The 23,301-nt window shown below is 36.8% G+C and overlaps 1 protein-coding gene across 2 annotated transcripts; it reads right to left on the reverse strand.

Annotated features, from left to right (window-relative positions):
* Positions 1-5,326: 5,326 nt before the first annotated feature.
* Positions 5,327-21,790, reverse strand: glu (structural maintenance of chromosomes 4-like protein gluon). 2 transcript variants are annotated; one of them, XM_045768056.2, is made up of 9 exons: positions 21,672-21,790; positions 18,199-18,487; positions 15,347-17,824; positions 13,567-13,734; positions 12,545-12,718; positions 11,477-11,668; positions 10,404-10,636; positions 8,469-8,652; positions 5,327-7,205 (listed from the first exon to the last, which is right to left on the reverse strand). In XM_045768056.2, the coding sequence occupies exons 2-9, from the start codon at positions 18,466-18,468 to the stop codon at positions 6,975-6,977; spliced, it is 3,930 nt and encodes a 1,309-aa protein (XP_045624012.2). In that variant the 5' UTR covers positions 18,469-18,487; positions 21,672-21,790; the 3' UTR covers positions 5,327-6,974. The 2 variants fall into 2 exon arrangements, with proteins under 2 accessions (XP_045624012.2, XP_069178104.1); XM_069322003.1 differs by lacking the exon at positions 21,672-21,790 and adding an exon at positions 21,563-21,658.
* Between the last annotated feature and the right edge of the window lie 1,511 nt (positions 21,791-23,301).

Here is a 23,301-nt window from a genome sequence, read left to right on the forward strand (position 1 = left end):
GTTCAGGGATGGCAAGTTATGCCTCACAAGATTAACTGAATTCTAGGATCAGGCAAGAGAGGGGTGGGCAGACTGCATATTTTTGGATTGCCAGAAAGCCTTTGACACAATACCACACATGAGACTAATTGACAACCTGGAGATGCAGGCTGGAGTGAAAGGGAAGGTACTCCATTGGATAAGGGAGTAAATAAGCAAGAGAAGACAGCGAGTCACTGTGAGCGGCGAAGTTTCAGACTGCCGCGGTGTCACCAGTGGAGTCCCACAGGATTTAGTCCTTGGACCAGTTTCTGATATATGTAAATGATCTCCCAGTGGGTATAGACTCGTTCTTCTCATTGCTTGCTGATGATGCAAAAATTATGGTGAGGGTTAAGACAGAGGAAGATGGTATGAGGCTACAAGATGACCTAGACAAACTGAATGAATGGTCCAACAAATGGCTACTGAAGTTCAACCCGAGTAAATGTAAGGTAATTAAAGTAGGCGGTGGAAACAGGAGGCCAGACACAGGATACTGAATGGGATTTGAAGTCCTTCATGAAACGGACAGAGAGAAAGATCTAGGAGTTGATATCATGCCAAACCTGTCTCCTGAAGCCCACATAAAAAGAATAACATCGGCGGCGTATGCAAGGCTGGCTAACATCAGAACTGCCTTCAGGAACCTGTGTAAGGAATCATTCAGAACCTTGTACACCACATATGTAAGACCAATCCTGGAATATGCGGCCCCAGCATGGAGCCCGTACCTTGACAAGCACAAGACGAAGCTTGAAAAAGTTCAGAGGTATGCCACTAGCTGGCTAGTCCCAGAACTAAGAGGCATGAACAAAGCCACAAGGGCCGTGACGAGGGTTCGAACCTACGTCCGAGAGGATCCCAGACGCTGCCTTAATCGACTGAGGTACGACTTGGTAAAAAAATTGCAGTGCAACACGCTATTGTCATTTCTGTGTGTAAGAGGCATGAGTTACGATGAAAGGCTGCGTGAAATGCACCTCACGTCGCTGGAAGACAAGAGAGCTCGGGGAGACATGATCACTCCCAGCACCGCTCCTGTGCCAGGTAAGTCCACTACGGGCTCACCATAGTCCGTGCTACTTGCCCCGCTCCTGTGCCAGGTAAGTTACGGGCTCACCATAGCCCCGTGCTACTTGGAACTTGTTCCGAGTAGCTTAATCTATAACAACAACAACAACAACATGATCACTACCTTCAAAATTCTATGCGGAATCGACAGGGTAGATAGAGATAATTTGTTTAACACGGGACGGGGGAGAGAAGTACGCGAACAAGGGGACACAGGTGGAAACTGAGTACCCAAATGAGCCACAGGGACGTCAGAAAAAATTTTGTTCAGTGTCAGAGAAGTTAACAGATGGAATGCATTAGGCAGTGATGTGGTGGAGGCTGACTCTATACACAGTTTCAAATGTAGATATGACAGAGCCCAATAGGCTCAGGAATCTGTACACCAGTTGATTGACAGTTGAGAGGCGGGACCAAAGAGCCAGAGCTCAACCCCTCGCAAGCACAACTAGGTGAGAATCTCTCTCTTCCTTGCCAGCCTCACTACCCGTGTGAGTAGTAGTTTATTGTTCACCCCATACTCATCATGAATGTTAGTTTGTGTACCCCATACTCATCATGAGTGATAGTTTGTGTACCCCATACTCATCATGAGTGATAGTTTGTGTACCCCATACTCATCATGAGTGGTAGTTTATTGTGTACCCCATACTCATCAGAGTGGTAGTTTGTGTACTCCATACTCATCATGAGTGATAGTTTGTGTACCCCATACTCATCATGAGTGGTAGTTTATTGTGTACCCCATACTCATCATGAGTGATAGTTTGTGTACCCCATACTCATCATGAGTGGTAGTTTGTGTACCCCCCATACTCATCATGAGTGGTAGTTTATTGTGTACTCCATACTCATCATGAGTGGTAATTTATTGTGTACCCCATATTCATCATGAGTTGTAGTTTATTGTGTACCCCATACTCATCATGAGTGATAGTTTGTGTACCCCCCATACTCATCATGAGTGGTAGTTTGTGTACCCCCCATACTCATCATGAGTGGTAGTTTATTGTGTACTCCATACTCATCATGAGTGGTAATTTATTGTGTACCCCATATTCATCATGAGTTGTAGTTTATTGTGTACCCCATACTCATCATGAGTGATAGTTTGTGTACCCCCATACTCATCATGAGTGATAGTTTGTGTACCCCCATACTCATCATGAGTGGTAGTTTGTGTACCCCCCATACTCATCATGAGTGGTAGTTTATTGTGTACTCCATACTCATCATGAGTGGTAGTTTATTGTGTACCCCATACTCATCATGAGTGATAGTTTGTGTACCCCCCATACTCATCATGAATGATAGTTTGTGTACCCCCCATACTCATCATGAGTGGTCGTTTACTGTGAACCCCATACTCACCTTGTAAAGAAATTTGACAAAACTTCAAGGTATTCACAGATGCTTAATTCAATGGGGGGGTTCAAAATTAAAGGTAGCGAGGGCGTGAATAAAAAACATATTGGTAGCAGGAAGAAATAGAAAGTAATCTGAGAGAACTGGATGCATCTTAAACAGTTCGTTCAGATCAGTACTCACCATAGAGTCTGAAGGAGACACGAGGAATATTTGGAAAACTAACTTAATATGCAATATCTTAGGTGGTATTTGTAATAATATAGTCAACTCAAACATGTTATTAATTATTCAGTAATAATTGCTAAAATTAGAAATGAGCAAAGTATCTCCCAGCAAATTCTTGCAAGGTACTGGAGAAAATAGTCGGGCACACACTCACTGAACATCTGGTGAGAACCGAAAACCGTATTATTTTAGAGTAAATAACTTAATGAATCTGACAAAATGATCCAGGGAAGGAATGGTCAAACTAAACACCTCTGAACAAGAGGCCATCATAGAAACTAGACCCACATAAACCACACGGATGCAACAAATATTTACTGTGCGAGTAGTGAAAAGGTAGAATAATTTGGAAAAGGAGATAGCAAAGGCAAATGCCATGCACTGGAGCAAAAGCAACAGCCAAAAATACTACACAATGCAATAAGCAACCCTGAATCATGTGTGTGCCCAGGAAAACTCTTCCAAATCATGTTTAACCAGGTCCTCTGACCTTCAAAACAAGCCCATGGACCCAGTAAATACCAACAGCAGTTGCTGGCAGAATTAAATGTCACCTTTATGTGGTTAAGGAAAAATTCTGATACAATTATATTTCATTCAAACTCTTATTTCAATTATATTTATTTACACGATTAATAAGGTATGCTATGTAATTTTGAATGTTTTACAATGTGTATTAAATATATATATTCAGTATTATATACAGTACTATGTATATATATATTATATACAGTGCGAACAAGCCTGAATGGTCCCCAGGACAATATGCAACTGAAAACTCACACCCCAGAAGTGACTCGAACCCATACTCCCAGGAGCAACGCAACTGGTATGTACAAGACGCCTTAATCCACTTGACCATCACGACCGGACAAAATGAGGTGATAGCCAAGGTATCAAGTATAAAGATATTATATACAGTGTATATATATATATATATATATATATATATATATATATATATATATATATATATATATATATATATATATATATATATATATTAATTTATTTATTTATTTATTTATATTTTAAGCACATTGGAGCTTGTTTACAAGCTTGGTATGATTTTTTCTATATTATACAGTATATGTTTTCATCTTGCTCAAGATCTCTTCACCCTCATCTATCCTATAATTAATAATGGCAGAAAAAATATCATCATGAAAACAGCACAAATCAATGAAGAAGAAAATTTGAAATAATTTTTCCTTGCATTTACAGACAAATATACAACTTTCTTGAAAAATATGCTTATTTATTTCATTTATAATATACTGTGCTATACATTTAGAACAAATCTGGCATATTGAGCCATTTTTTATATTGCAGCATAAAATATAATGATTAATTTTTTTATATTTTTCAAATTAAAAAATATTTGTAACACTAGCATCCCACAACACTAAAATGCCTCCTCTGTTCTTCTACAGTAAATTTTCTGATACTATAATGTGTTACCCAATCTCAAAATTTGGACTTTAAGAAAACCACACTTAATGCCCAGAAAACCACAGAGTCTCCACCCAGCTCGAGAACATTCCTTTGCGATCATTTTGATATCAAATTCTAAGTTATACAGTAAACCTCCCCCCCCCCCCAAAAAAAATCTAGGTGTCGCTGGGCGAGGCCCGGGACATTTATGGTAGACTGCTCAAGTGTTAATGACTTCATATCTACGGAAAGAGATATGAAGTCATTAACAATTTTTGTCGTTTAAAGAAATTAAATAACACGTCTTGTTAACAAACATACAATACTTTGGTTTTCGATTATTTGAACCATGTTATTAGAAAATGGGAAACAAATTATTTTTTGTTTTGTTTTCACCACCAAAATTTTGTTTAACTGTACAGTTGGTCAGATCAGGGAGACCTGATCTGTCAGATCAGATCTCTTACTAGACATGTAATAGAAAATACAATTTCAAATTTTTTTTTTGTATATACCTTTTGTGGGGATGAGCCTATTTATAGAAGCCACAACCTATAGCTGGAAAAAAAAAAAAAATACGGGAGGTGAACTCCATATATTATTGGATTAAAAATTAGTGCATCAGGTGAGTGATGGGTGAAGGCTGGCCCCAAGCAGCAGCACCACCATTTTGAGGTTATCTTGAGATGATTTCGGGGCTTTAGTGTCCCCGTGGCCTGGTCCTTGACCAGGCCTCCACCCCCAGGAAGCAGCCCGTGACAGCTAACACCCAGGTACCTATTTTATTGCTAGGTAACAGGGGCATAGGGTGAAAGAAACTCTGCCCATTGTTTCTCGCCGGCGCCCGGGATTGAACCCGGGACCACAGGATCACAAGTCCAGAGTGCTGTCCGCTCGGCTCCCGTAGACAGCAAGGAAACCACACCCAAAATGTCCCTATGTCACAACCAATAAGAACGTAACTTTGAGGCAGAATACCTAATAACAGCAATGAGAAGCCATATTACCAGCATAAAATTGGTTGGGGTAAAATGAGGACTTGACGCCACTCTCGTTCTCCTTCTAAGGGCAACGATCTCCTCGTGTCCCTACCTCATGAAGCTGTCTCCACTAATAATTTTTAAAGAAAATTACTGTACACATCATACATTTTAAAGCCAAACTAGTTAACAGTGATATTTTACAGTATTTTAAATTAAAATTTCAATTTGCAGTGTTAATATTTTTATTATTATTTTGTACAAAAATTCACTGGCTCGGAACAAACTTTAATTTTACCAAGAGGTTCTTAACATTTAATAAGATTCTATACTACACGAGGTTGTTTCCAGGCCTGCACCCTCAATATAAAATAGGAATCCGCTGTATATGCCAAATTTTACAACAATTTTATGAACTAGTATTAACCATGGAGAATGACAGAAAGAATGTCCCTCTATTACACTGCTCTTCCCGTCAAATTTATCATTCAAATTAGCTTAGTCATTCAGGTAATAAAGCCATCACAGATGTACACACTCTACTAGTATTTCTAAAATATTCAGTTCTTGCTGAATAATGTTTTAAAACTCCTATGTCCATTAAAATCCCAAATAAATTTCTGGCTCCAAATCACTACTACCCTTTGCCGGCGATGACTCACAATAACGTGGCTAAAGTATGTTGACCAGACCACATACTAGAAGGTGAAGGGACGACGACGTTTCGGTCCGTCCTGGACCATTCTCAAGTCGAATGGTCTTGAGAATGGTCCAGGACGGACCGAAACGTCGTCGTCCCTTCACCTTCTAGTGTGTGGTCTGGTCAACACTACTACCCTTTCATGTAAAGTTTAAAATTTGAGCTCTACACTTCATTACAGGACGTGGCTATAAAAGAAACAAAATGGGAAATATTCCTTCAACTTTTGTTATTACTGTAAATACAGTACTGTATATACAAAATGTTTGCAAAATTTAGCATATTCAATGATTATTGAATTTACATTACATAAAAAGGAATGATAAAATAAAATTTTTATCCAACAGAACTAAACATGAATGTGGCCTGTATAATAGATGTCTGTTTTACATACTTCATGCAGCGAGTGAGTGAGTAGACATTAACAAATAAAACTAAGAAAAGAGTTGATACAATTCTTAAAATGTGCACAAGATGAGATTAAATACTGTGCTTCTAAAGCTACATGTAAAAAAAAAAAAAAAATAAAAATAAATAAAGCTGCATACAAATTAAAGAATAAAAAAAAATTAACCTTACAGCTTATAAAGGATAATTATAAAATACATGTTGCCAGTAGGCAGAGGCATACACACTGCTTTACTTCTTTCATTAACATTACTGTAACATGTACATCACAAAAAAAAAAAAATCTTAAATGTTCATTGAATGCATGGGACATTTGAATTTCACTTTCAGATATATATATATATATATTAATCATACTTTTTAGAGAAATGTGAAACCCAAAAATTGGTGGTCTAAGACCTGAAGACATCTGAATAGATCACAGGACAATCTTTCACTCGTAACACGGCAGCAACACCTTGACATTGCAATCATTCTAACACAGACAGTAAAGATAAGTAATGTAGCATTCCTATTAAAAACACATATTTCAAGATGTATCAAAATATTTATATAGATAACTAAATTTCAATGGAAATGTTTAATATACTGTACACTTAATTTAATTCAAAGTTCTTTATACTGTCATCCAGCCACCCCTACCCTCAAATACGGTTGAATTTTAAAATATACATAATGTGATTTACAATCACTATACCATAAAGCAATAAGACCCTTAAAACAAAAAAATTCTTATAAAAATAGTTATAAAATATTTTACATTTTTTCTAAGCTCTACTCTCGGCTAAAGTTGGAGGTACCACAAGTGTCTGGTTCACACCCCCAGAGGCAGTGTTGGCTTTTTCACTGTTGTTGCTGCTAACACCTATTTTAGATGGATTGATAGTTACAGACTTGGTGGCATTGTATGTCTTGTAGATGCCAACTAGTCTGTCTGCTAACTCAAACATTTGTGATCGTAATGAGATGATGATAAACTGGGCATTCTTTGTGCGTTCCTGTTGGAAGAAACAAAAACAATTATAAATTCCCATTGTAAATTAAGTGAAACAAAACTGACTTACAAGAATTCTACCTTAATCTTAGTCTCACAATATGAATTAGACATGTACCAACATATGTTTATTTTTTAAATAATATGCTTAATTGGTATTGGCAGAATGTCCATCAATACTTTAACATTGTATGCACTTAAATCCCTAATTTGAGAAATGCTTATGTTTCAAATCATACATTGCCCTTACAAAACCAGCATCAAATGTTTGTAGAAGAAAGTTAATATTTATTCACACAAAAGTACTATTATTGTGGCAGCCATGGAGCTGTAATATTGCAACCTTTGGTTCAGATGAGCAGACTTGAACTGTTAAGACCAAAACACTGCATTCTTCCCTCCCTAGGTCTCTTCCTGTCAACAATGCAATTAGTAGCTGTCAGCTTCTCTAACACAAAACACATTCCACTCCTCCCCCCAATTCTCTCATGCTCCCACATTCAACTCTTTCATACTCAACTCTCACCTCCACCGACTTCTGTTTCACACACACTCGTACATTGGCAATTGCCCTTTGATAATGCAAGGTTTAATTAATGTCCAAATTTTCTAGGATATTGCTTCAGAAAGTGTTTTATTGTTATATTACATTGTGCACATTATATGCTTTAAAGTATTTCTACTGCAATATAGACTAACCTATGAAGGAAACTGCTGGGGATAAGATACTGTAGATGACTTTGACCAGCATCTGCCAGGCTTACACGATGCAATATTGAGAAGTACTTTTACCTGTGTATTACTGTATATGTGAACAATTTTGTTAGTTCTTCTATCTCTGCCTTCCCTTGTGATTGCCTGATTTATGAGGCTGTTTGTTTTTGCAGTTCACAGAACTACATAGCCATCACAGAGTAGGGAAGGAAATGGAAGGTGGTAAAAGGTAGGGAAAGTGGTGAAGAAACCAGAAGGTGTTGAAGGAGACGGAAGATAGTGATAATGGTTGTAGCTGGGGCACTGAGCGTTGTTCAGCTAGTGAATATGGTTAGTGTTGAAAACAGTATTAAGTGAAGATGACTGTAGTAGGTTACAATGATGTTTGCTTCTGTGTAGGAGACAATTAAAGTGATGATTGTGTGTAGTGAAGATGGATACAGTGATGAAGATAGTGTAATGTGGAGACATGCGTTCTGTCACCCGAGCGATGTTGGGTATCACCACCAGTGAATAAATTAATGCATTACACAAACTACAAAAAAATCCATACCTTAATGTAATTGCCAACGATGGAAACATTCTTAAAGTCAAGTGCAGCATCAATTTCATCCATGACGTAAAGAGACGTTGGTTTGTAGTAATGGAGAGCAAATACCAGTGCCAACGATGAAAGGGTTTTCTCACCGCCAGATAAATTAGTAATAGTTTTCCAAGATTTTTTGGGTGGACGAACACTGAAAAATATATTTTAATGCAATAAACTGTGTTAATTAACAAGCACAACCAGACAAATAAGTATATGGAATCTTCATCTAATAATTTCACACAATGAAAATGGAATTTATCCTTTTTTAAAGGACAAATAATTTTATAGTTATTATCAATTGTCACAATATAAAAATATATCCATACTTGAAAACTTTTAATTGTATTCTATAGAAGGCATTCCTCTCTCCAACGATTATATACCTAATGAGTTTCATCGTATTTAGCAAATAATCTAACTTTCCTAATCTTTACAGGGTAGCATATAGGTTCATGATACTTTAGAAAAAGCATCTAGCATAATAATGTAAAAACCTTCCTTAATACCTGAAAGCTTTATCTATATTCACATAGGCGAGTACTATCAATTGTTTGGTGAACAAGACATGCATGCCTATTTTCTAATTTTGATCACATCATGGAAAATGGCAGCACACTAACAGTCAATGTCTTCACATGCCTATCACTTGACCTCTTACATATCCATTACTACAATTTACACCGTAATTATCTAAATGAACACACCAAGTTTTTTTTTAAAGAGCTATTAATTTAAACAGAAATTAATGTCCAACAATAAACAGCAAATCCACGGTTCAACAGTGTAAGGAGGAACAGAATAAGATCAAAAAGGCACGGATAATGTATAGGAACATGGCTACTGAGGCAAATAGGGAGCCAGAAATGAGTACACAAGAATCAGAACACCTGACAGCTGTCTTCAGCGACCAGCACAAGGACAGTCACAAGCACCTGACAGCTGTCTTCAGAGACCAGCACAAGGACAGTCACAAGCACCTGACAGCTGTCTTCAGTGACCAGCACAAGGACAGCCACAAGCACCTGACAGCTGTCTTCAGAGACCAGCACAAGGACAGTCACAAGCACCTGACAGCTGTCTTCAGAGACCAGCACAAGGACAGTCACAAGCACCTGACAGCTGTCTTCAGAGACCAGCACAAGGACAGTCACAAGCACCTGACAGCTGTCTTCAGAGACCAGCACAAGGACAGTCACAAGCACCTGACAGCTGTCCTCAGTGAGCACCAGGAATACTACCAGGGTTGTCAAAGGAAACACAAATATGTCAATGATGTAGTAACTATAACTACTCCTCCACACTTAATCTTGGCAAATGGGCTTTAGTTATTTTTAGGATATTATAGCTTGGAAGAGTCTACCTGCTGATTCCTGATGCTACTGACATTCCTGGTACTATACACAAGACTCGAAAGTCATATTAATACTAAAAAAAGCAGGGAAACCCAGAGAAAATGTGTTGAGTTAACTATGTTAAGAACAACAAAAGTTTTTTTTGTTTCAGTGACCACAGCTGGCCCCTTAAGATATATTATACCAGTACAGTATAACAAAACCACAATATTACACCAGTATAATATTATGGTTTAAATATTATATTGGTAAAACCCCAATACCTTCTGAAACTAAGCACAAAAACTAAGCAAAATCAAACTAAGACAAATCCCTCTCTTGTAACTTAATTCATCTCACTTTGTGTGTACGTTACAATATACAAATTCTTAGTTATAAATCAAGATAAATCTCACTTCTGCAATTTCCTAAAATACTAACTGTTGTTCTATGACCCTACAACCCAATTATTTGTGAATAGAATTTCCTAAAAATACTGGACGATTTCAGTGAGACTTTTGTAACTACTATAATTTAACCAAGGTAGAGTAAATATTTCCATGCTTACCTGAAAACAATGCCTTCACTGAATGGATCAAGGGAGTCAACCAACTCAAGCTCAGCATCTCCACCTAAAGTTATCATCTGATACATCTCCTTGAGTTTGTTGGATATAATGGTGAAACCTGCCATGAACTCGTTTAGACGCTGCTTTCTAAGATCCTCGTGGTATTTCCTTTGCTCATCTCTCTGACGAGTAATCTCGTCAAGTTCAGCTACGCGTTGCAAGTAGATCTCTTCCTGAAAGTGATACAAAGGTGAGTGATCATTTGATTGTTTCCTTACCTTAGACAACACAGTATCAGCTCCTTCCAGGAAGGTCAGAAATAGAACAAAATTAACACGGTACAGTATTTATATATATTGGTAATTTGAATAAATGCATTTCAATTCTTGATGGAACATTTTTTCAATTTACATATATAACATATGCTATAAATTCTTCATATGACAAATATAATTTTCTTGTATTATGTTTTCCATATTTAAAGCTATACTTTACAAAGCAAATATTTGTTAAAATTAATTTTGTATGCATATTTTATAAATTCCATATTGGGGAACAGCTTTCCTAAGTTATTTACACAACATAAGAGTGAAGGATATTGACACAGTACTATAGAGAAAGCGCTGCTTAGTATGACCAAAAGTGAGAGAGAGGACAAGAAAGGAAACTAGACTTTCAGGAAAACTAACACTAAATAAGTTAGTCAGTAATGAACAAATGGAACCAGTAAGAAACAGTTGTTGAGGCTAATCTCAAACATAAATTTAAAAGTAGGCTTAAAAAAATCAGGTGGGTTGAGAACCATTGTATTACATGGCCACCAAATGAACAGGCAGAGCCCATTAGCCATGCATGGTCTAGGAGGCAAAACTACACATGTACACACAAGAGAGCATGTATGGACAGCGTGCAAACATGTACCTTTTAATATTACATACAGAACTAGAATACTTTTGGGGTTTCCAGTTTCCAGTGAATGAAAGTTGTATAAAAAGTACATGTACATATACTGGTATTTTTCGAGTACAGTATTACTGAGTGAAGATACAGTATTTTGTTTCATAATACAGTACCTTTTTACGATATTCGTGAACAACAGCCAAGTTTGGTTTTGATTGTGACAGCTTCTCCTCCAACATGGTCAGTTGATACTGAAGCTGCTTTGGGTCCAGTTTATCAAGAACTTCTGGTGGTTGGATAGCTAGCTCGGTTTCGTCCTCACCATCTTTATCAATTGGAATCTCTGTCAGCTCAAGTCGATTCAGCTGTTAATAGAAAATAATGTTAATGACTAGAAATGGTGACTTACATTTTAGGCTGCCAAAAACAAAAACAAAAAAATGCAAGGATGAAGACTATGCAGAGAGCATTTACTGCCTGGATCTATTCATTTAAATTTACAAATTGTTAAAAATGCTTAAAATCCTTTAAATTGAATTCCATGAATGGAGAAGCAAAATACATTAAAATGTACACTTGGAAAAATATTTAAAAGGGACTAGCTCCAAATCAAAAGCCTGTAATAATTGCGTATGAAACCAAGATATTTAGTTGAACGTGCAAAACAGCCACATTGGAAAGTAGATATGCAATATGCATACTAAGAGATAAATAAATATGAAGGGCTCAGTGCCTAATGTCAGAATACGAGTCCATGTGGGAAATGACTATAAAACCTCCAAAGGGTGTATGTCCTTCCTTTTAAAATTGCAATCAGTTGTGATGGACTGAAACAAGTGGGAGACAATCTTAACTATTTATTGCACTACAGTCAAGACACTTTTGCCGGTTGTTAAGGTACTGTGGGCAATGTTATTTCTCTGGGAACCTAGAGCTTTTTGTGGCCATTCTCTCCAGGTTTTCCAACTTTCCCCCATTCCCCTCCCTTATTAAGAGCAGATATATCACCATCTCCATGGGGAAGCAGGTGGCATTGCTTCTCATACAACCTCTCCTGGCCTTCTCTTGTCACTAGTACCAGATGTCCTCCCGGGCACTCCAACAGTATATTTATAACCTACATGGACTCAGGTCACATAAAATCCTACCAATAGTATTTACTATAAAAAATTAAAATTACAGTAATATATACTGTACCATGTTAACAAAATGACAAACATAGCAGACAGAAGCATACAAACCTGTTTACTCCAATGGGACATCTTAGCCTTGTTCTCTTTGATGATACCCTCATATTTCTCCAGCTCCTGATCAATCTCAATTTTACTGGATTTTATTTTGTTCTCTTTCTTGACGAACACCTCATGTTCAGCCTTCAATTCACCAACTTTTTCTTCAAACTCCACTGATTTATGCTGTCAAGAAGAAATATGTTGGCCTTAGTATATTATATACATACATACATATGTATGCACGCGAGTGTAATTACATAAGTGTAGTTATAGGATGAGAGCTACGCTCTTGGTGTCCCATCTTCCCGGTACTGTCATACTTTGAAACTATTGACGGTATTGGCCTCCACTACTTTCTCACTTAACTTGTTCCAACTGTCTATCTCTCTGCAAAAAAAACTTTTGAATATTTATTCAGCACCTTAGCTTTCTAAGTTTGAATCTGTGACCTCTTGTTCTTGAAGTTGCAGGTTTCAAGAATTCCTCTGTCAACTTAGTCGATTCCCAATATTATTTTGTAAGTGATGATCATATCCTCTCTTTTTCTTCTTTCATCTAGCTTTGGCATATTTAACGCCTCTAAGGTGGCCCGACTCCCGTTACTGGTCGGGGGGCTCAAGCTCCCTGACCAGTAAGGGTGTGTGTGGGGCAGGCCTGGGCACAGGGTCGAACCAGGAAGTGCTGGGTACCCCATCTAATAATGCTGTACATATATGGCACAAACCTCTCTCAATCTTTACATTAGAACATTACTTTCTCAACATTTAGATATAAGAAATCATAGCTATAATGCAATAACTAACTTTACAAATGTAAATTAGTGAATAAACATTTAATGTGTCATTACGAAAGAAACTTAGCAGGGTGGGAGAAATTGGACAACTACAATACCTGCATGGCAGGTCAGACCCTTACTGTTATCTCAAAGCCTTCCCTTTCTTTGTTCTCATATGCTTGTGTAAGTACTATATGTACAGAAATGTGTGTATAAACAAAAATATAATGCATTTGCTGAGAAGAAAATTACATACCGTTACAGTCTGCAACTGCTCCAGCACTTGTGTAGCTTCTCCTTCAATCTCAGTACGCTTAGCCTGCATGCTAACTAATTCATTTTGTACCTCGGTGATTTCTGTTTCCATTCCAGCTATCTTTTCCTCAGTTTTTTTGGTATTACGTTGAGCAGTCTTGATAGCCACCTGGAAAATAGAATGTATACAGTATATAGTGTAATAGGAGACTAAAGCAGTCATCCTAATAACTCCGCAAGATGGAAAGTTAATATAAATATGAAAAGAGTAAGAATAAGTGTTAATAACGGGCTTAAAAATAAACAACTCGACTCTCACACGTGAAATAAAAGGAGAGTGGTGACATTTCTACCTCTCTTGGATTCCTATCATTTATTTATAACAAAAATGAAAGCGCACAAACACACTAGAGTGAATAATTCTAAGATACTAACGGAGACTAGGGTAGTAAGTCAATTCACATTATGTGTATGAATCACAATATTAAACATACTTCATATCATCACTGATAAATTATTTACAAATTTACTTTATAAAAACTGCTATCTCAGCAGTTGTTTTAACCTTGCCAATAAGTATTAAATGTTTATATTATGCCTATTATTCTTTTATCTAAGAAAAATATATTTTTTTTAAATGCCAAGCTTTTCAAAACTAAATTAGCATTCCAGTCACTGTGCAGGATTTTGTTTAAATAATCAAAGGACACTGATACACACAACATATTATACATGTTCCAGCTAGTTGACACATGAAAGTTTACAACACTGTATTCACAATGTGAGACTTGTTTAGAAAGGATATTAAACTAATTTCAAAACCGACTAATATTTAACCAAGTAAAATATTGATCACCCATCATAAATTCAGCTTGCATCAAATTCATCAGCATCAATTTAGCGCAATACTTGCACCACTCTGAAAGAGAAAACTAAACATCTTGGAGAGAAAAAGTAATTTTATTGTGTATTCAAACAACTTGTCTCCCATTTTAGTTTCACTGTCTTCTGATTTTACAATGGTTACTCACTTGTAAAACTTCCTCTATCACACCATGTCTGTAGTGCTGACCGTGTGCAGGAGTGCATCACCGACACACACAACACCATCACTCCAGATGTCATTCACACAACACCATCACTCCAGATGTCATTCACACAACACCATCACTCCAGATGTCATTCACACAACACCATCACTCCAGATGTCATTCACACAACACCATCACTCCAGATGTCATTCACACAACACCATCACTCCAGATGTCATTCACACAACACCATCACTCCAGATGTCATTCAGTCATACTTATAATGGTGAACACAGCAAACACATTGTAAATAAAATACTGTACAACAATAAATTCACACACATTTCATTATTTTGTTATATGACTGAAAATTTTGGAACTCCTTGTATATACCTCAAACACCAAAATATTTAATTTAAGACTCAAGGCAGTTTTCTCTACTAGCATTTGTAGTCAGCAATACCTGTATTATCACGGCTGCACAACATATTTCCTGTTGTATCTCTACTAACATCTCTTATCTTGAGCATTACATGGTATATCTCTGAACTGATCACTCACTTCCACATAATAGGGTCTTCTGACTTTTACACAACTAATTTTTTTTAATTCCTCAAGTATTTTCTTGTATACATGTCACTCCATTTATCAAATCCACTTAACCAGTTTACCTTCATTCAAACCTCACAGTTATAAAAAGTTCAATTGAACTGTACAATATATATTATATATACAAGGAAATGGACTAACCTGAAGCCTGGTAATTTCTACATTAACCTTCTCAAGTTTTTTGTTGACATTGTCCAAGGATTTCTTGAGACCCTTCATTTTCCCTCCAGTTACCTCCATTATTTGATCGTGAATTTTAGTCACTTCTGCTTCAACTTCTTGAGCAGAAGTTGACGCTTCTTTATAGATCTTCATCTTCTCCTCAATATTCTTTTCCATTTTTTTTATCTTTGCTAGATCTGGTTTAATAGATTTAACTTTTTCTTCCTGTTGTTTTTTCTGGTTCTGGAGAGATACAAGTTGCTGCTCAGCTGCATCAACTTCCATTTTGTACTTCTGAATATCTAATTGCATTGACTTCAAATCCCTTGTTAGCTTCTGGACAGATTCTTCAAGTTGTGTCCGATCTCTGCGAAGTTGTACAGACTGCTGTGTTAACTCATCTACTCTCTTCTCTACACACTCAACTTCTCTGGGATCAATATTTACAACGGTAGCTTGCTTACCCATGCGCCCACGATTAACAGACCTTCCACCTCCACTCATCGTACCAGAAGGTTCGATCAACTCTCCTTTCAGAGTTACTACACGATGCCGCACCCTTCCATAGGCAATCCGTGACGCTTGATCTAAATCATTAGCTACCAGGGTGTCCCTCAGAGCAAAATAAAATGCCGTTTTCACCCTATCATCATTCATTCTTACTAAATCAAAGAGGCGGGGTACATTTTCTGGTGTTTGCATTGATCTCTCACATTGGTTTCTCCATCTTTCCATCTTATCCAGAGCTATAAAGGTAGCTGTACCAACATTATTTTTCTTAAGAATGTTAATACATTTCTGCCCAGTCTCCACTGAATCAACAACAATATTATCCAGTGGCCCACATGCAGTACTAATTGCAACGTCATATTTTTCATCAATGCCACCAAGGTCACCCAAGCGACCAAACACACCAGAAATATTTCCACTACTTTTTTGTGCCATAATAGCATCCAAAACCCTTCCCCGAGATCGTGACGATTGCATTGCACTGCGAGTTTCTTCCAGCTTTACTCGATGAGATCGCAGTTGCTCCTCAATCTTTTGCTGTTCAGGAATCAGTTGTTGGAGTTTCTGCATGTCACATTTTAGCTGTTCATCACACTTTGGAATACTATCTTTCAAACTCTGTATTTCATCTTTTCTACCACTGACAGTATTTTGTGCCTTCTCTAACCCAGCAAGAATTTGTTCAAGTTTCTTTTTTTCACTTCGTTCTGTGCTCTGGTAAATATCTAATTCTGACTGAGCGATATCAACTGCACTCTTAGCTTCATCAACTTCCTTTCTAAGGTCAATAAGTTTTGTTTCAAATTTAGTTTTTTCATCCTGCAACTGCTGGGTCTCAGAGTTGAGAGTAGACATAACTTTATGATATGTTTCCTCTTCCTTCTTCCTGTTATTTTCCAGTTCATCTCTCAGGTTCTCACATTCTTCAATATCTTTTTCATTTTTTTCTGGCACTTTCTTCAGCTCCTCCAATTTGTTCTTCTCAGTTATAAGCTGACTCATTAGTTTCTTCCTTTTCTGATTCTTGTGTTTAAAGTCTTCTTGCATTTTAACATCTTCACTCTCCAAGGCCTTAAATTTTTCTGAACACTCATCCTTTGCTTTACTAATTTTCTCTAATTTTTTGCCTAAAGTCTTAATCTCTTCTTCCTTTTCCTTTTTCTTTACACCGAGCTCCTCTAACTTTTTTTTCACTTCGCTCATGCCTTCGTCAATCTCTTGCTTCTTTGCCTCTGCCTTTTCCTTTCTTCGAGAACAGTCCAAGTGATAGCACTGAAGAAGAGAATGTTTTTTCCGAGTTACTTCATTTTCCAGTCTCAAGTGTTCTATGGCTGCTTCTTTGGGCCCTTCTAGCTCATCCTTTTCCTTTTCCACTAATTTCACCCTATTTAACTTCTCCCCTCGTGCTTCATTTAGTTCCTCTACTCTCTTACACAGTAATTCTATAGGGTCTTTGAATCTCGATGATCCAACAATGTCCTCTAGAAACTCAAGCATGCCAGTGTCATGCTCTGTCAAGGCCTTGGGTTTCATCATGGCTATCTGTTCTACTTCACCCTGAAGAATCAAGAATCTATTGTGGTCCAGATCAATACCATGAGCCCGAAGTTCTTTTGAAACGGCCTTAAATTGACATCTTTTTCCATTTATCTGATAAAAGGACGAATTATCACGAAAAGCTGTGCGGGACACAACAAACTGTGAATCTGGAACAATTTCAAAATCATCACCATCCTTGTCAATGATTTTTTGAAAATGAACAGCAACTGTGCAACTCTGAACATCATGATGTTCCTCAGAGTCGTGGATTAAAACGGATATTTTCTTGGAACGAATTTTTTGAGCGCGGTAACCAAAGACAAAAAGCATAGAATCAATAACATTGCTTTTGCCACTTCCATTTGGCCCAACAATAGATGTGAAGCTTTTGTGAAATGGTCCTAGAACCTGCAAAAAGAGTAAAACAATAAATACATTTTGCTAATTTACTTCCAGCAGTCTAGAATATTTTAAAGAATTGTATTTATAGTAGAATAAGTCATATAAAGAGGTGAGCATGGGTCACTACATTTCATCGAGTAACCCAAACTTCTTTTTGACCTAAATAATGAAGCACTCAAATGTCTCCAGTTATCTCAGTCTTTTTATACCATTTAACCTAAATTCCTATTTGGGTCAAAAGGTCCCCCAAAAAAGGTAAAAAAATTGTTCATGAACTCTGTTAGATTACTCGATGATTTGGGTTACCAGAATCTGAATTACAAAGCTGTTATGGTAAGAACAAATGAAACATTAAATTTAAAATTTAGAAATTTCCTTGCCTGTCTGCCAGCATAGCTCTTGAAAAACTCATTTTCAATATGAGTGATAACCAATCTAGGACCTGTACTGTCAAATGTACAAGCTGGCAGTGGTGGCGGGGGCAGGTATATGTCCCCAATTCGGATTCCTCCTTCATCATCTTCGTCATCATCCTCCTCCATTTCGACATCTTCAACCACATCTTTTTCTGGTTCTGTAACCTTCTCCTTTTCTTTTTCTTTTACCTTTCCTTTCTCTGCTTCCTTACTTTTCTTCTTGTTGGGTGGCATGGTAATGCAGGACTTAACCCTATTAAATTACAAAAAAGTACAATGAATGGTTATCCTTCTCTAAGTTATCAAAATAACATTCATAATAATAAATGTAAATTAAAATTGTTAACTGCACTACTGTACTGTATATTATGCACTGTAACCCTATCCAAGATGAAACCATACAATTTACACAGAGCATCCAATTTGGAAACCTAAGTTCTACTGGTATAGTAAATAAAATAAATAAATAAATATGTTTATTCAGGTAAGGTACATACATACAAGTGATGTTACATTAATGGATTGATATATAGATAGAGCTAGTACATACAATGCCTAAAGCCACTATTACGCAATGCGTTTCGGGCAAAGTACAAATATTACTATTTATCAGAAAGTATAGGAATTATTGTACATCTAGCTTCCCCTTTATTAAGTCAACAGAATAGAACCTTAATAGTTCCAGTTCTGACTCCCTCGAATTGAATTATATGAAAGGATTGGGAATACCCCTAGCCCCAACTTCAAGATGTACTGTGAAGTAATACATACAGTATTTAAATTTTACTCTACAACAACCAGGATTGCTTACAACTATAAATAGAACTGCCTAGCTTAATATTGTTTATTTATGTATGTTTATCTCAAAAGGTCCTTCCACATTTTGGGACCCTTGATTTGCAGAGCATTTCTAGTTTGGTTAGGTCACACTCTTGGAATATCAAATAGATATTTGTTTCTAGAGTGGTGCCCATGGGTTCTGTTACAATCCTCTAGGAAGTGTTTAAAGTCAGGATTAGCATTACAGTTCACAGTTTTAAATATACTGTATAGAGTACACTTGAGAGGATGTGCAGTGACTTAATATCTAACATATTCAAAGATGTAAGTAAGATGGCCAAGTGCTGTCTGGGTCTAGAGTTTGTTATTGTTTTAATAGCTGATTTGTGTATATACAGTACTGTATAGCATCATCTAGTATAGCACAAATTATATAATGTTAAATTTAAAAATGTAATGTTTTTATATAGTAAATCATTATAATTTTATTAGGAGTTATAGCTCGATTGTCCTTTAACCAGCCAGTCTTCTATGTGTCAAGTTTCTGACTTAACAAGTTACTATTTACACAATCTATATACTGTATTCCTATTTTTTCCACAGAAGAATATCTTGCCAGAGGTTCTTTACTAATTGAATTACAGTAATTATCAAATTCAAATTACCTGCTAAGTATATCATTGGTACCAGACAAAACTAACAATTTTATAAATTTGTCTGGTCCCTTATTGTATTCTGGAAATTAATGAGCTAGTTAAAATTGTACACACAAACTTCAACAATGCTCATTTCCTAACTGTTAAAAACAGTATACGGTATATTACAAGGTTAGGTTGGGTTAGGGTTATATTGGTTTTCAAACCTGCTAGAAAAGTCTTGGGTATAAAGTCACCTGCATCCAGAGAGCCCCAGATGTAACAGTAACATGTCACATTGATGTCACGCATCATGTACACAATACAACATAGGTAAAAAAAAATCTTTGATATATTCCTTAAGTTTGGTTAGATTAGAACAGGTATATATAGTTACAACAGAACAGGTATATATAGTTAGATTAGGATAGGGCAGGTTAGGTTTGTTTAAATGTGTTGGCAGAAATACTTCACTATATTGCACATAGTGAATGAACCTCCTGCCCGAAATGCTGCGCGTACTAGTGGCTTTACAAGAGTGTAAATACTGTACTATGCTAGGAAAAAATTAGGTTCAGATTGAAGGTGTGTGTGAAGCACCTCGTGTATCAGGAGGGTATGGTCAAAATGTACACAAACACTACTCAACAAAGCTCATTTTCTGTGCGTTAAACCATATATACATTATCATGTTAGGATGTACTAGCTTAAGTTGTCCTTGACTGGGACAGGAAACTGGTGGCTTGTCAAAGGTCCCCCTTATTGTTCCCAAGGATATTTTTTAACCCAATATTGAACTGTTATGCATGGTCTTGGTATTTATGGCATCAGCATCTAGGCAGTTCCATGGGTTTATAACCCTATGCATGAAAAAGTATCTATGTTCTGGCCTACACTGTGGCTTGCTGAGCCTGAAGCTTCTGCCCCTTGCATGTATGCATTAATCAAATCAAATCAAATCTTTATTCAGGTAAAGTACATACATACAAGGTGAGATACAAAACAGTGATGGATTTATAGAGATAGTACATACAATGCCTAAAGCCACTATTATGCAAAGCGTTTCGGGCAGCATTACACGTAACCTTTTAATCTAGAGGTCTTAGATTAACATCCTCCCTCTTGTTCAGTATTTTAGAGGTTTCCGAGACGAGTCGTGTCATGTCTGGTACACGGTAGTGTTAGCTCCGAGGCCCTTAACAGTTCCTGGCAGGATTTCTGTTGCTGTCTTGTACTTCCTCCATAGCTAGACATGTCCTTATAAAGGTGAGGTATGATACTGTAGTACAACTGTGGGCACACAACAGCTTAGATATTTAATTATTTTAAACGTACAAGTCAAATCATTTTAAATTGTATATTATTTATTTAATTAGGTTGACTTTAAAATCCATTAGTTAACTATTTTCAGTTCGATATGAGTTGTATCCATACAAGGTGACACGTATAGTGAACTATTTATTACACAATGGGGTTAATATTTTAAAATCTATACGAAAGCTTGATACCATCACTTCTCTATGATGCTTCACTCATCGACTGCTTCACTTGAACCAACCCAGATACTTTAGGCATGTATCGTAGAGTAGGTCTACATAACGCCTACAAACACAGGGCTAAAGTTCATTACATTTGTGAAGGTGATTGAGATTATACTTTAATCTCAATTACCATTAAGTTTTAGTCTTTAATGTTTTTCCTGCCCGAAACGCTTTGCGTAATAGTGGCTTTAGGCATTGTATGTACTAGCTCTATCTATAAATCCATCAAAATCTCTATCACCCCCTGTATGTATGTACTTTACCTAAATAAACATTTGATTTGAAGGTAAAGTGTTAAGCGAGTACAAACACTATACTACAACCAGGAGCGACCCGGGCCGTAACCCGCGACCATAGTCACTTGTCTCATACTCTCAAGTCTACGCATATGTCTGCCGGCAGTATGAGTAGCATGCGTGTGTCACTGTACAGTAGTGGAGGATAAAGGGGCAAGAGGAGTGAGAATGAGGGCAGGACTCACCCCAGTAAGGAGGACGTCGCCAGGCTCCAGTTTTGGCGCCCAACTTCCACAACAAACACTTCCCTCCCGCTCTTGCCACCTTCTCACAATATTATATATATACTCATCTATACTTTACCACACGCAGCTTATTCATCTCTTTCAAATAATGACTATGCGTTGCATAATTTGACTGTTATAAATGATAGTTGTTGTCTATAGTACGGATATTTAGATTTTAATATTCATTACAAATTGTATTGTTGGAAACTGCAGGCGGCCGCTGGTTACATTCAAATGTTATGTGAAGAGAGAACTTTGTACTCCTCTGGTTTTATTATTTGTTAACTACAGGTCAGGTTTGGTAAAATTCTGTAATTCTTCGTTTTTCCTTCATGGATATTTTTTCTTATAATATGACTGTTTCTAACTCCTAATATATACAATTAGCTTCAATGTTGACGACCAATAAGACTGAAATAAAATATTTTAAATATTTGCCTTATTTTTTAAACTGTAAATCAGTTTGGGTAAAATTCCTGAATTCTTCCCAAATACCATTATATACCATATAATGGTATCAACCGTTTCAATTCAAATCAAAGGTCCAAACATATAGTTAACCATGTCGTAGCTCAGTCGATTAAGGCAGCTTCTAGGATGCTCTTGGACGCAGGTTCGAATCCTCGTCACGGCCCTTGTGGATTTGTTCAAAAGTCCAAACCTTTCCACATATTCTAAAAAAAAAAAAACGAGATTAACCCCAGTCCATAAATGTGGTCATGTCACTGATGTTAACAACTTCAGACTTATATCAATCCAACAAACTAACACTTAACATAGAAAAGACCTACTACATCCTATTTGGAAGCAAATCTACAAATGCAATTCAGCTTCAGATTGACAATGTAAACATTAGCAATAAAAATGATGGAAAGTTTCTTGGCATATTCTTAGACAAGAGACTCAACTTCAGTACCCACATACAACACATAACTAAGAAAGTCTCTAAAACAGTTGGTATACTCTCCAAAATCAGATATTATGTTCCTAACTCTGCTCTCATCTCTCTATATTATGCACTAATCTATCCCTATCTCAACTATGGTATCTGTGCATGGGGGTTCAACCACTGCAAACCACCTCAAGTCCATCATCACCCAGCAAAAATCTGCTATCAGAATAATATCAAATTCTGCTTTCAGACAACACACAGCCCCCTTGTTTAACTCCCTAAACATGCTAAACATAATCTCACTCCACAAATTCTCTTGTGTCAACTACATTTACAAAACCCTGTTCTTAAATGCAAATCCTTGTCTGAAACTCTTCCTGGACAGATGTAATAGGACCCATTATCACCACACCAGAAATAAATATCTCTTTGATATCCCCAGAGTTAAACTTAATCTGTGTAAACACTCTATGCAAATAAAAGGACCCAGTTTATGGAACTCACTCCCTACTGAATTGAAAAGCTGTCCAACTTTTACATCATTCAAAATCAATACTAAAAAGTACCTAATTTCATCTTCATAGTTTTTCACTTTTTGCCTTAAAATTACACTGTATCAATTGCTACCCAATCTCCCAACCTTTATGTTCCCAATTTGAACATCTTTACCATTGTGATCATTGCTGTTTTCTTATA

Source organism: Procambarus clarkii, chromosome 10, assembly GCF_040958095.1.
Source record: "Procambarus clarkii isolate CNS0578487 chromosome 10, FALCON_Pclarkii_2.0, whole genome shotgun sequence".
NCBI classification, from domain to species: domain Eukaryota; kingdom Metazoa; phylum Arthropoda; class Malacostraca; order Decapoda; family Cambaridae; genus Procambarus; species Procambarus clarkii.